At 40.8% G+C, this 17,074-nt stretch overlaps 1 protein-coding gene across 1 annotated transcript in view; it reads right to left on the bottom strand.

Moving 5' to 3' along the window:
• Nucleotides 1-17,074, bottom strand: part of LOC128586534 (PDZ domain-containing protein GIPC2-like) — a 97,092-nt gene that overhangs the window by 76,326 nt on the left and 3,692 nt on the right. The window contains exon 2 of the mRNA XM_053592394.1: nt 3,957-4,142. Within this exon, the coding sequence (XP_053448369.1) occupies nt 3,957-4,142 (186 nt within the window). The remainder of the gene's footprint in view (nt 1-3,956; nt 4,143-17,074) is intronic.

The raw sequence follows: 17,074 nt of genomic DNA, 5'->3' as shown, positions 1-17,074 counted from the left end.
AAGAATATGGGGAAAGGGCCAAGGGAGGGGGGGGAGGTTAGGGTGGAGGTAAGGTAATGGGTAGGGCCACACCTATGATGCATCTTAGAATGGGTACAGGTAAAACTTACTAAAAGCAGAATACAAATGTCTACATACAACAAGAAAATGCCATGAAGGCTACGTTGAACAGTTGATGATAATATTTCAGATTGTATATGAAACCAGCACATTGTACCTCTTGATTGCACTAATGTACACAGCTATGATTTAACGATAAAAAAAAGAAAAAAAAAACAATGAAAAAAGGTCAAGTGTGTGTGTGTGTGTGTGTGTGCATAAGAGACAGAAGAATAAAGGAAAAAAGGAAAGTGGCAAATGGCAGACAGGAGATTTCAGTAAATGATGTGTACAAGTTCTTTGTATTATTGAATTTTCCCAGGAATGTGAAATTACGCCCTTCCCTAATTTGTATATTTTATCAACCATGCACACACGTGACAGGCATCTACACTGAACTCTGTTGATGGTGTAGATTATGCTTCACTTTCTCCTCTGCTGCTTGTCCTACGTCTCCACAAGTCCCCTGACGAATACTCTGAGACAGCGAAATGTTTGATGAGTCATTAAAAAAAAAAACAGAAGTGCAAGCTTTGAACAAATGTCAGAGACTAAGATCTAAAAATCTGCATACATTTGCAAAACTTCCAAGTCCTCTCTGCTGCGTGTGCCTCGTGTCCCGAGCTTCCCTCAGATAATCCCTCATGACTTTCCCAACTCACAGATTTTCCATTTGGTCACCCAGTCAACCTTCAGCCCAGTCACATCCTTCACAGAGCTAAAAATAACCCTTCTATCAAGTGGGAAGTTCAAGCACCATTTACAGTGAAGAAGATAACTTCCTAAGACTACCTTTTTTAAAAATGACAAAGCATCAGCAAATCAGGATTTGAACAAAACAAAGGCATAAAACATGCTCTTTTGTGCAAAGTCTATCATTAATTCTTAGCTCAGTGAATGGAAATGCCAACTCTGAAGTTAAACCTCTTGGACTGGCTCTTGAATTTGTCTAGTTGTATGACTTCAGGTGATCTTCTAAGACCTTCCTGCAGGGCAAAGCTCAGGAAATTGGAACATTCACATAAATGACAGTAACATCCTGATCCTGCTTCTACATCAATAAAATAGAGGTTACGAGTAGCACCAACCATGGATGAATCTCACAGACATCATGTTAAGCAAAAGAAGCCAGAAATGGTAGAGTAAGTGATGTGTGATTACATGAAGTTCAAGAGTAACCAAATGGTAACACAGGTCAGGATAGTGGCTCCCTTTATGGGGGAAGAGTATTGACCAGGAAGGGGCATAAGGAAGCCTTCTGGATGGCAAAAATGTAATTTCCCTTGATCTGGGTGACAGTCACACAGCTGTGCGTATAAATATTTACTAAGCTGTACATTAAAAATGTGTTACCTCAGCAAAAAAGTAAATAAAAAAAACATAAAACAAACAAAATAGAATTGCTGTGAGAATTAAATGAGAAAGTAGATGCAAAGAGCCCAGGACGTGGTAGGCATTTGAAGCTGAGGACATGGTAGGCTTCTCTATGACTCAGCTGCTATTATTACACCTACTGTTACAGTAATAGAATTGTTAAACAGATGAATCTACCTTTCTTTTTATCATTTCTTAATTCTTACCATTTTCTTACAATTCCAAGTTTTTCCTTTTTTTGCAGTTCTATATTGCTCTCTTTGAATTTAAATAAAGGAATTACACTCATCACATCCCTGGGTAGCATGGGGGATTGGTTCCATACCTCCTGTGGATGCCAAAATCCACAGTTGCTCAGGTCCCTGATATAAAAGGCTGCAGTATTCGCAAGTGACCTGTATGCACACTCTCCCATCTACTCTAAATCATCCCCTGATTACTTAGAATACATTTTATAATGTAAACACTATATAAATAGTTGTCATAAATGTACTTTATTGTTTAGGAATAATGTCAAAAATTAAAACCTGTTCACAGACAATGTTTTTATTAAATCATAAACGCATAGATCATGTATACATTAATGCATGTATGGGGTACAATGTGCTGGTTTCATATAGAATTAGGAACGTTTACATCACACTGGTTAATATAAACCTCATCTCGTTTACTTATTGTGTTAAGACATTTATACTCTATACTTAATAAATTCGACAAGTACCCTTGCATTATGCACCATAGGTGTGATCCCACCATTCACCCTCTCTTGATTTGACCTTCCCCCTCCCCCCCTGTCTCCCCCTCTACCCTCCTTCATCCTGGGCCATAGTTGTGATCTATATTTCATATGAAAGTGTGAGTGATTGTAAATTGGATTCATAATAGTACTGTGTACATTGGATATTTTTTCTTCCATTTTTGAAATACTTTACTAAGTAGGATATGTTCCAGCTCCATCCATGTAAGCATAAAAGAGGTAAAGTCTCCATCTGAGGAGGACCCCTCAGGCAACTGAAACAACACCAAAAATACATTACTGGGATCTGATCAAACTAAAAAGCTTCTGCACAGCCAAGAACACAGTAAGTAAAGCAAGCAGACAGCCCTCAGAATAGGAGAGATATTTGCAGGTTATGCTTCTGACAAAAGTTTGATAACCAGAATCCACAGAGAACTCAAACTCATTAATAAAACGAAGAACAAGTATCCAAGTTCATTGTAAGCAAGGAACTTGAACAGAAGCTTCTCTGGAGAAGATAGGCACATGGCCTACAGATACATGAAAAAATGCTCATCATACTTAATCATCAGAGAAATGCAAATCAAAACCACTTTGAGATAACATCTAACTCCAGTAAGAGTGGCTCACATAACAAAATCCAAAAATTACAGATGTTGGCATGGATGTGGAGAAAAGGGATCACTTCTACACTGCTAGTAGGAATGCAAACTAATACGTTCCTTTTGGAAAGAAGTATGGAGAATACTCAAGGATCTAAAAGTAGACCTGCCATCTGATCCTGCAATTCCTCTGCTAGGTGTATATCCAAAAGACCAAAAATCACTTTATAACAAAGATATTTGCACCACATTGTTCATTGCAGCTCAATTGATAATAGCCAAGTCAGGGAAGAAGCCCAAGTGCCCATCAACCCATGAATGGATTAATAAATTATATGTATACCATGGAATACTATACAGACAATTCTTTTTGTTGTTTGTTTTTGAGACAGAGTCTCAATCTGTCATCCTGGAAGGAGTGCCATGACATCATACATCATAGCTTACAGCAACCTCAAACTCTTGGGCTCAAATGATCCTCTTGCATCAGCCTCCCAAGTAGGTGAGAGTACAGATGCCCACTACAACACCCAGCTACTTTTAATAGCTTACCACTCTGGCTTAGTCTGGTCTGGAACTCCTGAGCTCAGGCAATCCACCCGTCTCATCCTCCCAGAGTGGTAGGATTAAAGGCATGAGCCACTACACTCTGCCATACAGACAACTTTTCAAAACTTTTAAATCTGTGGTTCATTGAATCCACTATGGAACCCATGGATACAGAAGGCAAATTTTATATAGTTCAGAAAACCTTGAAGAGCATTTTTAAAGAAGCAAAGTAGCCAAAAGCGGGTGCAGTGGGAAGAAACACTCAGTAGAAATCAGCCTGGATGTCATCAGAACAACAGACCAAGGAGCACTTAGCTGGATAATGAGTGGGCACCAGGGCCAGACTCTTCCTTTTCAGGTGGCTCTAAATTCTAGTGAAGTTTAAGCTGAAGAGAATTAATTCTAGGAAATGGTAAACAAACAAAAAATAATAATGCCTTTGAAGACTTTTAAAGTGACAGTGAAACATCACCACTTCATGCATCCCTACAGAGTGAGCTCTCATACTGAAGATTGTTTCTAAACTCATTTGGCCTGGTAGACTTTCTTAAATGTCTTTAATTAGGCAACACTGTTATTTTTTTTAATCTTACCTTTATAAAAACATAGCCAGCACCATTGTCAGAAAGGATGAGACCAGGTGAATCCTTGGATTTATATAAACTCACTTCTTTTTTCCTTCCTTTCACGTGGGCAAAGATGAAATCGTTCAGTCCTATTTGTCCTCCTATCAGTCTTTCCATGTCAACTTTAGCTGTATTTAAAGTACAATATAAGATCTGCAAAGAAAAAGAAATGTTTAGGTTGGTCTTTTATCAGAACTACATTCTGTCGTGAATTTATTCATAAACATACAAGTGAAACTGTCCTCAATTTAAAAGGCTACTTCACAGCCTGAGCAACATAGCAAGACCCCATCCCTTCAAAACATAGAAAATTAGCTGGGCATGGTGGTGCACACCTGTAGTCCCAGCTATTCAGGAGACTGAAGCAGGAGGATCACTTGAACCAAGGAGTTTGAGGTTGCAGTGAGCTATGATGAAACCACTGTACTCAGGTTGGGTGACAGAGTGAGATCATGTCTCAAAAATAAATAAATAAATAATTATTAGCTGTCTTCTGAGGCAACTCTCTCTGGGTAACGTAGTTCCCTCCTGTTCCTAAGCCACAACAGGCCTTTGAGAAGGAACAGCTGCAAACACAGCCAAGTTTACCTTATGGACTCTTGTTAAATGGCACTACTATGTCCTAGGAGAGAGAATGGTCTTGCCTCTTCTTAAAGGCCATAATAAAATTCCAGGGGATTACAGACTGTCATGGGCTCAGTGGCTCAGGCCTATAATCCTAGTACTCTGGGAGGCCAAGGGAGAGGATCGCTTAAGGCCAGGAATTAGAGACCAGCCTGAACATGAGTGACACCATCTCTACAAAAAGTAGAAAAATTAATCAGCCATGGTGGTGCACACATGTAGTCCCAGCTACTCAGGAGACTGAAGCAGGATAGCTGGGGCCCAGGAGTTTGAGATTGCTGTGAGCTGTAATCACACCTCTTCACTCTAGCCAAGAGATACAGTGAGATATTGTCTCAAGGAAATTAAAAATAAATTAAATAAATAAATGAATAAATATTTAAAGATTAATTAAAGGTTCATCATAAAATATATGTTTTTATGTTGGCTGGATAAAATCTGGGACACATTTTCTTTTTTTTTTAATTGTTAGGGATTCATTGAGGGTTCAATAAGCCAGGTTACACTGATTGCAATTGTTAGGTAAAGTCCCTCTTGCATTCATGTCTTGTCCCCATAAAGTGTGACACACACCAAGGCCCCACCTCCCTCCCTCCATCCCTCTTTCTGCTTTTCCTCCCCCGCCCCATAACCTTAATTGTCATTAATTGTCCTCATATCAAAATTGAGTACATAGGATTCATGCTTCTCCATTCTTGTGATGCTTTACTAAGAATAATGTCTTCCACTTCCATCCAGGTTAATACGAAGGATGTAAAGTCTCCATTTTTTTTAATGGCTGAATAGTATTCCATGGTGTACATATACCACAGCTTGTTAATCCATTCCTGGGTTGGTGGGCATTTAGGCTGTTTCCACATTTTGGCAATTGTAAATTGAGCTGCAATAAACAGTCTAGTACAAGTGTCCTTATGATAAAAGGATTTTTTTCCTTCTGGGTAGATGCCCAGTAATGGGATTGCACGATCAAATGGGAGGTCTAGCTTGAGTGCTTTGAGGTTTCTCCATACTTCCTTCCAGAAAGGTTGTACTAGTTTGCAGTCCCACCAGCAGTGTAAAAGTGTTCCCTTCTCTCCACATCCACGCCAGCATCTGCAGTTTTGAGATTTTGTGATGTGGGCCATTCTCACTGGGGTTAGATGATATCTCAGAGTGGTTTTGATTTGCATTTCTCTAATATAAAGAGATGATGAACATTTTTTCATGTGTTTGTTAGCCATTCGTCTGTCATCTTTAGAGAAGTTTCTATTCATGTCTCTTGCCCATTGATATATGGGATTGTTGGCTTTTTTCATGTGGATTAATTTGAGTTCTCTATAGATCCTAGTTATCAAGCTTTTGTCTGATTGAAAATATGCAAATATCCTTTCCCATTGTGTAGGTTGTCTCTTTGCTTTGGTTATTGTCTCCTTAGCTGTACAGAAGCTTTTCAGTTTAATGAAGTCCCATTTATTTATTTTTGTTGTTGTTGCAATTGCCATGGCAGTCTTCTTCATGAAGTCTTTCCCCAGGCCAATATCTTCCAGTGTTTTTCCTATGCTTTCTTTGAGGATTTTTATTGTTTCATGCCTTAAATTTAAGTGGGACACATTTTCATACGATAGTATTGGGTAACCCATATTAAGTTCTTCCAGTAGACAGATGTTGGCATGGATGTGGAGAAAAGGGAACACTCCACATCCATGCCAGACTCTATGCTATCCAATTTACATTCATTACCTCACATAATCTTCAAATAACTTTATAAAGTACCTTATTATCCCCATATTACAGATGAGATCAGGTGTGTTCAGGGTGGTATGGCCGTAGACTATCCCCATATTACAGATGAAGATATTGAGGCTTGGCAAGATTTGCCTAAGATCACATAGAGGTTATTTGTCAGAGTCAAGGACTTGAATTCAAATCTCACCAACTTCAAAGTGTATCAGTGGTTTGAACTATGTGGTCTATCATTTACGATGCTGAAATTGAAGGTTATATTCCCAAAGGTCTGCATGATATATATGTGTATGATGTATATGATGCATTCACTACAATGAAAATATACCACACATAGAAGCCTATATTTGAAAACTGGTAAGTAGTTGTTTGTTTTGTTTTGTTTTTTTAAAAGCCAGAATCTCACTTACATTCCCCAGGCTGAAGTACAGTGGCATAATCATAGCTCACCATTAGCCTTGGACTCCTGGGCTCAAGCAATCCTCCTGCCTTAGTCTACTGAGTAGCTAGGACTATTGGCATGCACCACCATGCCTGGCTAATTTTTTTTTTTTATTATTATTCTGTAGTAAAGACCAGATCTGGCTATGGTGCTCAGGGTGGTCTCAAACTCCTGGCCTCAAGTGTCTTCCTCCACCCTTGCTCTTTAGAAATGCTCAGATTACAGGCATGAACCACCATGCCCACCGCATTCTTTTTAAAATTCGAAAAATTTTATTTATCTTATATTATAGTGCTTCATAAAAATATTTCAGAGCTAAAACAAGCCTTAAAGATTAATTCATCCAAACTCTTAATTCTAAAAATGAGGGAACTGAAGTCTGGAGAGGTTAAAAAAAATTGCCTAAATCCACACAATGGTAGAAAGAGAAGAAAAAAAGACACAACAGTGAAGCATTGTGTGGAGATTTTAAAAGGACTTCTTTTGCTTACCAAGTCTTTAATTCACTTTATTTTCCTTCAAAACCACAGCTCATTTTGCTAAAATTTGTGCTGCTAAATTTGTCAATCACAGTCTAAATAATTTGACAAAATGATTAAGAACATGTCATTGGTTAAAAAATTAAGTTCAGGGAAGTGCCTGTGGCTCAAAGGAGTAGGGCGCCAGCCCCATATACTGGAGGTGGCGGGTTCAAACCCAGCCCCGGCCAAAAACTGAAAAAAAAAAAAAAATTAAGTTCAGACTCAGTGCCCATAGCACAGTGGTTACAGCACTGGCCACATGCATCAAGGGTGGCGGGTTCCAACCCAGCCCGGGCCTGCTAAATAACATTGACAACTTCAACAAAAAATAGCTAGTGATGTGGCTCGTGCCTGCAGTCCCAGCTACTGGGGAGGCTGAGGCAAGAAAATCGCTTAAGCCTAGAAGTTTGAGATTGCTTGTGCTATGACACCACAGCATTCTACAAAGGGCAACATAGTGAGATTCTGTCTCAAAAAATAAATAAATAAATAAATATAAAAATGGACTCGGCACCAGAGTACAGTGGTTAGGCGACAGCCACATACACAGAGGCTGGCGGGTTCGAATCCAGGCTGGGCTAGCTAGACAGCAATGGCAACTGCAACAAAAAATGACCAGGCATTGTGATGGGTGCCTGTGGTCCCAGCTGCTTGGGAGGCTGAGGCAGGAGATTCTCTTAGGCCCAAGAGTTGGAGGTTGCTGTGAGCTATGATGTCACAGCACTCTATAGAGGTGACATAGTGATGAGACTCTGTCTCAAAAAAATGAATAAATAAAAAATAAAAATAAGTAAATAATTAAGTTCAACAACATTGAGGGAATACATTCTTTTTTTTTTTTTTTGAGACAGAGTCTCACTATGTTGCCCTCAGTAGAGTGCAATGGCATCACAGCTCACAGCAATCTCAAACTCTTGGGTGCCATGGTGCTACCCTGCCAGGCATAAAACTGTATAAAACTGTATATATTCTCTACCTGCAATTCTAAATTCCCAGGACTCTCCTCCATTCTCACTCTGAGGTCTGGAAACCTGTCCCCCAGGAGTCCAGATTCCTGGGTATTTTCTCAAGAGGTGTGGACAGGGCATGGACCACTGCTGGTCAGTGCTGATTCTGCGGCATGGGAGTAAGGAGAGGACAGACAACTGAGAGGGAACCATACAGAAGCAGCGGTGCCCCAAGGATAAGAGTAGCAGCTGCAGTGGCAACAATAGGGTTCACCCCTGGATATTCCGGAGTCACACCCCCTGTCTCTCTGGGCAACCAGAGGAGGCCAGGCATCTTCTCTGGTGGCATCCACTGGTGGAACAGATCTGGGACAGAAATGCAGGCACAATGAATAAAGGGTTTGCCTAAGGCATTAAAGGGCTGGGCAGAACACGGGGACTAGAATATGCATGCGCAGAGCTGGCAGATGCCCAGGGAGGGGCTGACCCAGAGGACTACTTTACTGAGCCTAAGATGCACCTGGCTCTCAGGGGATCATTAGCTGAGGCAAAGGAGGGCAGGCAGAGGCTGGAACTGACTGCTAACCATGCCGCTCCAATACAAACTGCAGCCAAGACCGGGCAGCAGCACAGACAGGGCCTGAGTTACAGGTTCTGTAAACTCAGTGTCTGTTCTGCAGAGGAATATAGCCGGGACAGAAACAAATTCTGGGAAGTTGTTCTGTTCTGTCAGTAACATAAATCAGGGGTGGGGCTGGAACTGATTGTCCCAGCCCAGCCTCCATTAAGCACCTGAGGTTGTTAGGCCTCACCTCCCCCTGCCAGATAGTGGCAGAGAGCAGGGCCTGGCTGAGGAGACATAGATCTCCCTGTGATTCAGGCAGGTGCAAATCCCTGGAGTATCTGCTCATTGGAGGCAACTGGGTCACAGCCCTGTGGGGTTATCAGTAACTGGGTGTGATAGTGGTGGAAGGTGGGGAAGGAGCAAGCAGAAGAAAGTATTTCTGACATTGAAAAAAATCTTTTGAATTCTCCCAAACTCTCAAAGAGGAAGAGAAATGGAGAGCAAAAACGGATCATTCTCTCAGAGAGCTCTGGGACAATTCAAAGAAAGCTAATATTCACCTTATAGGAATCCCTGAAAGTGACGAAGTGGCTTCACAAGGCACAGAGGCACTTCTCCATGAAATTATGAAAGATAATTTTCCAGACATGCCAAGAGATTCTGAAATTCAGATAGCAGACAGTTTCAGAACCCCAACACAACTCAACCCAAACAAGACATCTCCCAGGCACATCATAATTAACTTCACTAAAGTTAATATGAAGGAGAAAATTCTGAAAGCAGCCATATGTAAGGAAACCATAACCTACAAAGGGAAGAAATGAGAATGACTGCAGATCTCTCTGCTGAAACCTTTCAAGTCAGAAGAGGGTGGTGACTGACTTTCAATCTCCTGAAACAAAATAACTTTCAACCCAGGATCCTGTATCAAGCTAAACTGAGTTTCATTTATGATGGAGAAATTAAATACTTTAATGACATTCACAATGTTGAAGAAATTTGCCATAACTAAAGAAGTTCTCCATGATAGTCTCATATAATGAGAATATCCTCCATAATGACCAGCACAATCGTCTACCACAAAAGTAAACTCACTGAGAAACTTTTGATCAAACTCCAACTTCCACAGTGGCAAAAGTATTAAAAATGGCCACTGGACTTTCAAAAAACTCAATACCCAAAATTCTACCAGGCTTATCAATATTCTCCATTAATGTGAATGGCTAAAATTGTCCTCCAAAGAGGCATAGGTTGGCTGACTAGATACAAAAACTCAAGCCAGATATCTGCTGCATACAAGAATCTCATCTTACCTTAAAAGATAAATATAGACTCAGGGTAAAGGGATGGTCATCTATATTTCAGGCAAATGGAAATCAGAAAAAAGCAGGTGTTGAAATTCTATTTGCAGATACAATACACTTTAAACCAACAAAAGTAAGGAAGGATAAGAATGGTCACTTCATATATGTTAAGGGTAATACTCAATATGACGAGATTTCAATTATTAATATTTATGCACCCAACCAGAAAGTGCCTCAATTTGTAAGAGAAACTCTAACAGACATGAGTAACTTGATTTCCTCCAGCTCCATAATAGTTGGAGATTTTAACACTCCTTTAGCAGTGTTGGATAGATCCTCCAATAAGAAGCTAAGCAAAGAAATTTTAGATTGAAACCTAACCATCCAGCATTTGGATTTAACAGACATCTACCGAGCATTTCATCCCAACAAAACTGAATACACATTCTTCTCATCAGCCCACAGAACATACTCCAAAATCGATCACATCTTAGGTCACAAGTCTAACCTCAGTAAATTTAAAGGAGTAGAAATTGTTCCTTGCATCTTCTCGAACCACCATGGAATAAAAGTTGAACTCAGTAACAACAGGAATCTGCATACTCACACAAAAACATGGAAGTTAAATAACCTTATGCTGAATGATACCTGGGTCATAGACGAGATTAAGAAGGCAATTGCCAAATTTTTAGAACAAAATGACAATGAAGACACGATTTATCAGAACCTCTGGGATACTGCAAAGGCAATCCTATAAAGGAAATTTATAGCACTGGAAGCCTTCCTCAAGAGAACGGAAAGAGAGGAAGTTAACAACCTAATGGGACATCTCAAGCAACTGGAAAAGGAAGAACATTCCAACCCCAAACCAAGCAGAAGAAAAGAAATAACCAAATTTAGAGCAGAATTAAATGAAATTGAAACAAAAGGATTATACAACATCAATAAATCAAAAAGTTGGTTTTTTGAAAAGATCAATAAAATAGATAAACCTTTGGCTAACCTAACCAGAAAAAAAGAGTAAAATCTTTAATTTCATCAATCATAAATGACAAAGACGAAATATAACAGACTCCTCAGAAATTCAAAAAATTCTTTGGTTGTTAAAAGAATTGTGACACCACTGTCACCTGCAGGAAGCAGAGCTTGGTCAAGGATGCCATATAAACTACAGTGCTCAAGAAGCTCAGCTCAGTGTAGCACTGTTCTTCATTCCACATGACGTTCAAGTGTCCTACCTGACATTCACACTGGGAGCCTAGACTCCAATTCTGTGTCACACAAAGAACTTTTTGTTCTGAAGTTCCCTGCACTGCAGTTACCACATATCAAGGCAAGATTACGTTTGTTTATGCAGACCCTTACCAAGACTCGTTCATCATTGCAGAAAATCAAGTTGCTGACCACAGTGCTATTCATGTTATTTGAATTTTTAACATGAACTATTTATATTAAGGCCAGGTGGGATGGCCCACACTATAATCCTTTTATTGTGGGAGGCCAAGGTGGTGGATTGCCTAAGCTCACAGGCTCGAGACCAGCCTGAGCAAGAACAAGACCCCATCTCTAAAAATAGCCAGGCCCTATGGCGGGCACCTGTACTGCCAGCTACTTGGGAGCCTGAGGCAAGAGGATCACTTGAGCTCAAGACCTTGAGGTTGCTGTGAGCTATGACAGGATGACAAAGTGAGACTCTGTCTCAAAAAAAAAAAAGAAAGAAGCATTTATATCAGCCTGTTCCTATTGTTGAATTATGTTGATTCTATGAATATTTATAAATATTTATCTCTCATTTCAAAATGTCACATATAAGAGACAAAAACATTCAGTTGAATATTTTATTCTTATTCTTTCTAAAACCAAACTTGCTCACTACAAGTGGGTTCGAGTCCCTGACTGCTTCTTTATATCTTCTGATATAGTTTTCCCAAGTAATTGAACATTGAAATCTATACTGGGCATGGGCTGTGACTCACACCTGTAATCCTAGCACGCTGGGAGGCTGAAGCAGATAGAGTCTTTGAACTCAGAAGTTCAAAACCAGCCTGAGCAAGAGTGAGATCCCATCTAAAAGAAATAGAAAAAAATCTAGCTGGGCATTGCAGTGACTCCCGATAGTCTCAGCTACTAGTGAGCCTAGGCAAGAGGATAGCTGGAACCAGGAATGTGAGGTTGCTATGAGCTGTGACACCATGGCACTCTACCCAGGGTGACAAAGTGAGAAAAAAAGGGGTGTGGGAGCCACAAGAACTTAAAACTAGGAGAAAGACCAGCTGCTGGTTTTGTCTTTTTCTGTCCCAAAAAAAGAAAGAAAGAAAGAAATCTATACTGGTTTCAGTCTAATATCAGGGTTAAGGAATATTTTTTAATTATATGTATAGGTAGAAAATAGCGTTTACAATCTTCTTTCAGGACACCAAAGGTGGTGTCGCAAAGCACATGAAAGAGGGCCTTTGTATCTGATAAGGTTGAGAGTCACTTGTATGATGGAAAGAACATGGGCTTTGGAGCCAGACAGATCTAAGGGTCTGGGCTGTATAACTTGAGGTAATTTACCTTTGTTTGAGCTCCAGGTGGTTCATCAATAGACTAATAATCTGGGGGAGTTCTGGGAAGGACTACCATTTCAGTTAAAATAGCAGAGGTTAAGTGGTGATAGATGTTCAACAACAATTCCCTTCTCCTTAATTCTCAAGATATGCTTCCCCTCCTCCACACACCTTCACATAGAGGCAGGAAAATCATGATAGGAAGGGGAAAGTACAAAGTATACAGAAGTAACAGGGATCAGGACCTTACCACACCCAGGACTCCCTGCTAGCACCAGACGTGAGCAGCCTCGGGAGGTGAAATTAAGGCTCTGACCCTGGATCACAAAGAACAGAGTACTCACACCAATCACACTGTCACTGTGACACTAAGGATGTGCACACAGATGTAAAGTGGACACTGAATTATGATTTCCTCAGCCTTGTTGCTGTGTACCCGTTTAAGGCCGCTTTAACACTGTAACTCAAGAACCTGAGACTTTTATAGACCAAGATGCAGATTCTGGATTTTAGCCATAAAAAAAAAAAAAAATACAGGAAAAGGGCGGCACCTGTGGTTCAAAGGAGTAGGGCACTGGCCCCATATGCCAGAGGTGGTGGGTTCAAACCCAGCCCTGGCCAAAAACTGAAAAAAAAAAAAAAGAAAGAAAGAAAGAAAGGAAAAGACTGAACTGTCACTCTACATGCACTCTGATTTATCACCAGGGGAATTTTTATACACATAGCAAATATATTTTCTGGATGCCTGAGTTCTTAAGTTCCAAGCTGCTACGCATGGAGGGTCAGAAACATTTCTTAAAAGCAAACATTCTATCACTAATAAGCTCTTAAGTCCCTGCTTGCCTTTCATTTACCCACATAAGGCACAGGACCTCCCTGGTATGGGTCATGTCCAAGCTTCAACTTTTTACTCCCCATTTTCATCATCACATTCTTGAATTCTCATCACACCACAAACCGCAGGGCTCACGTGTCTGAGATGAGTGAGGAAAGGTTTCTTGGATCCTAACCCAGAGAAGCAGTGACAGCCATCCGCCTTCAGCTGACTTCCTCTGGGTCAGGCTGGGCAAGCATTTCTACCCAAAGGTATCTGATAATGAATTACTCCCCTCTGAATAAGCACTTTCAAGAAACACCTTGGTGATCTCAGGTGAGGGGGTTCATCCTAAGGAGACCAGGGCAGCAAGGGAAACCCAGGAAACTCTTCCAGGAATTAGGCAGGTTTCTTAGAAATTATTAAAATCGGGTGCATCACCCAAGACACAGTAGCAGCTCTCCTGGCACAGAGGAGACCCTGGCGGCCCTCTGAGACTCTGCAAAGATACCAGGGGCCGCCGCTCCCAGGCCCCAGTGTCTCTTAGCTCTCCTCCCCCACTCCTCTCATTACCAACTATGCAGAACACAGGCTGCTCCTAATGGGGGTTTACAAAGTGTGGGGGTGTAACACAGATACGCATGCAATTACATATACACATACGCATTTATAAGTCCAAAGTATTTTTCTAAAACGAGAGCTAAGAAAGTGGCCATAGCAGATACTTCTCAGTTTGAGGTGACATGATACATATTTTAAAACTATTTAGCATTTATGTGTGTATATGTGCATGTATAACTTTTTCAATTAAAATCATGTAATTTACTATGTAGGTATACTGTGGACTTCTGCTTTATAATTTTTCTTTTGAGTCAGTATCACTCTGTCACCCTCGGTAGAATGCCATGGCACCATAGCTCACAGCAACCTCAAACTCCTAGGTTGCAGCAATCCTATTCCCTCAGCCTCCCGAGTAGCTTGGGACTACAGGCACCCACCACAATACCTGGCTAATTTTTCCTATTTTGGGTAGAGACAGGGTTCTCTCTCTCACTCAGTCTGGTCTCAAACACCTGAGCTCAAACAATCCACCCACTTTGGGCTCCCCAAGGGCTGGAATTACAACATCAGCCACTGTACCCAGCCTATGGAGTGATTTTTTACTAGTAATTTTAGTGAATGATACACAAAAGCAGAGATCACTTTCCTTTGGTGGCCTGCGGTCAAATACTGTGGCTACCCTCACATAACGGAGACCCAACAGGTGGATGGGAAGAGGAGGATCTGACAGGAGAGCTACATTTTGCAGCAAGGTAAAGTCAAGAAATGAGGCAGGTTAGATTAGGAGTAGATCAAATGAACTGATGACAGCTATCCTGGCTTAACTATCAAGCTTTGAGGCAACTACTACTATGACCTAACTCCATCTTACTAGGGCTTTCAACACTCCCCCTTTAACATAAGAAGCTCAGCTGAAAGAGTTCAGTAATAACTGCAAAACCTCAGCTCCCCTTGTAAGCACTCCCCTTGGCAGGTGTTGGTTCTTGTGAAATTCAGCTTGTGTTAAGAACTCCCACTCCAGGGGCAGAGGCAAGATGGCCGACTGGAGCCGGCTTTTCACAGAGGCTCCTGTCCAGAAGGAAAGTTAAAGGACAGAAGTTTAGCAAGTAAGCTGATGGTTCAGAGGTGAGCCAAGAGAGAAACTTGAAGAACACACATCAACCCTGCTGAGGCAAGCTGCGACCCCAAGGAAACAAACAATAGCTGAGACTTCAACCCAGAGTTACTGATTCACTAGGATTAGACAGAGACCAGCTGAAAACAAGACAGAGCCACTTAGCCCCACCACACTAAGCAGGTCTCCAGTGTCTCAGACCATAGCACTATACGGATCCTTTGCAAAGCTCTAGGAGAAAAGGTACAGACACCAGTCCCAGCTCTTGGACAAAGGGCTAGTTAATCCCTATGCCAGGAGCCCCCAACCCAACGTCACCTTATCTGCTCATCTAGCCAAACAGTGTAAAATAATCATAGGCAGAATCAGCGAGAAAAACTCCAGCAACATGAATAATCAGAGTAGATCAATTCCCCAAGGAACGGCAGGGTTTGAGGCGGTGCCTATGGCTCAGTGAATAGGGTGTTGGTCCCATATCCCGAGGGTGGCGGGTTTGAACCCAGCCCCAGCCAAACTATAACAACAACAAAAAAAACATACAGAGGTTTAAGTACTGAATCTGTGAGGATTCCTTTATTCAACAAATGTTTGTTGGGCTCCAGCAATGTTTCAGATTCAGTCTGGACCCTTGAGGCTACATCGGTAAATAAAAAAGACAAAAATCCTTGCCTTTGTGGAGCTTATAATGGAGGAACAGGGAAGGCCATAAAATAAGATAAATAACGCAAAGGATGATAATATGCTATAGAAAAAAAAGAGACGGGACTACAGGGTGCTATACTGCTAGACGGAAGGATCAGCGCCAGCCTCACCAAGAAGATGACATCTGAGCAGGCTTAAGGAAAAGGATTCTGTAGAAAGAGGTTCTGGAATAGACCACAACTAGTGTCCTCAATTCAAGGAATAACCAGGAGGCCAGACTGACTGGAGCAGAAAGAACTATGATTTGGGAGAGGTAACGGCCACAGCCTATCACAGAATTGTGGTTTTTGTTCTAAGTGAGATGAAAAGCCATGGAAAGTTTTCAGCTGAGAATGAGCTACAAACTAAAAGACTGCAACTTTTGAGGAGTTCTGCTATAAAGGAGAAATCTGGTGGTAACACAGGGGATGGGAACAGGTGTCACAAGAAGGCTTGTTTGTTTTAAAAGAAGCAATAACATGCTTGTGAGTGTAGAGTTTGAAATTAAAAATCACAGTTCTTACCTTTTCTGCTTCTCACGTGCACTGTTTATGTGACTGCTTTATGTAGGGAGAGGTGAGTTAGTGAGTGACTTATTCATTCAATGGACAGTTTGGTGTCTAATATCATACACAAACTAACATAACCAAGTCAAAGGAAATAATTTCTGAATTCTATAAAGAAACTAAGTCTGAGTTTCCAGTTTCTGGATGCATAAATCTTCTAGGTACAAAACTGATATATTTATTTCTTTAAAAGTTTTCACCTTTGATAAACCAAACAAGAACATACCTTGGGGGAAAGACTCCCTATTCAACAAACGGTGTTGGGAGAACTGGATATCCACATGTAAAAGACTGAAACTGAACCCACACCTTTCCCCACTCACAAAAATTGACTCAAGATGGATAAAGGACTGAAATTTAAGGCATGAAACTACAAAAATCCTCAAAGAAAGCATAGGAAAAACACTGGAAGATATTGGCCTGGGGAAAGACTTCATGAAGAAGACTGCCATGGCAATTGCAACAACAACAAAAATAAACAAATGGGACTTCATTAAACTGAAAAGCTTCTGTACAGCTAAGGAGACAACAACCAAAGCAAAGAGACAACCTACACAATGGGAAAGGATATTCGCATATTTTCAATCAGACAAAAGCTTGATAATTAGGATCTATAGAGAACTCAAATTAATCCACATGAAAAAAGCCAACAATCCCATATATCAATGGGCAAGA

Source organism: Nycticebus coucang, chromosome 5, assembly GCF_027406575.1.
Source record: "Nycticebus coucang isolate mNycCou1 chromosome 5, mNycCou1.pri, whole genome shotgun sequence".
NCBI lineage: Eukaryota > Metazoa > Chordata > Mammalia > Primates > Lorisidae > Nycticebus > Nycticebus coucang.
This window is presented reverse-complemented; position numbering and strand designations above follow the sequence as displayed.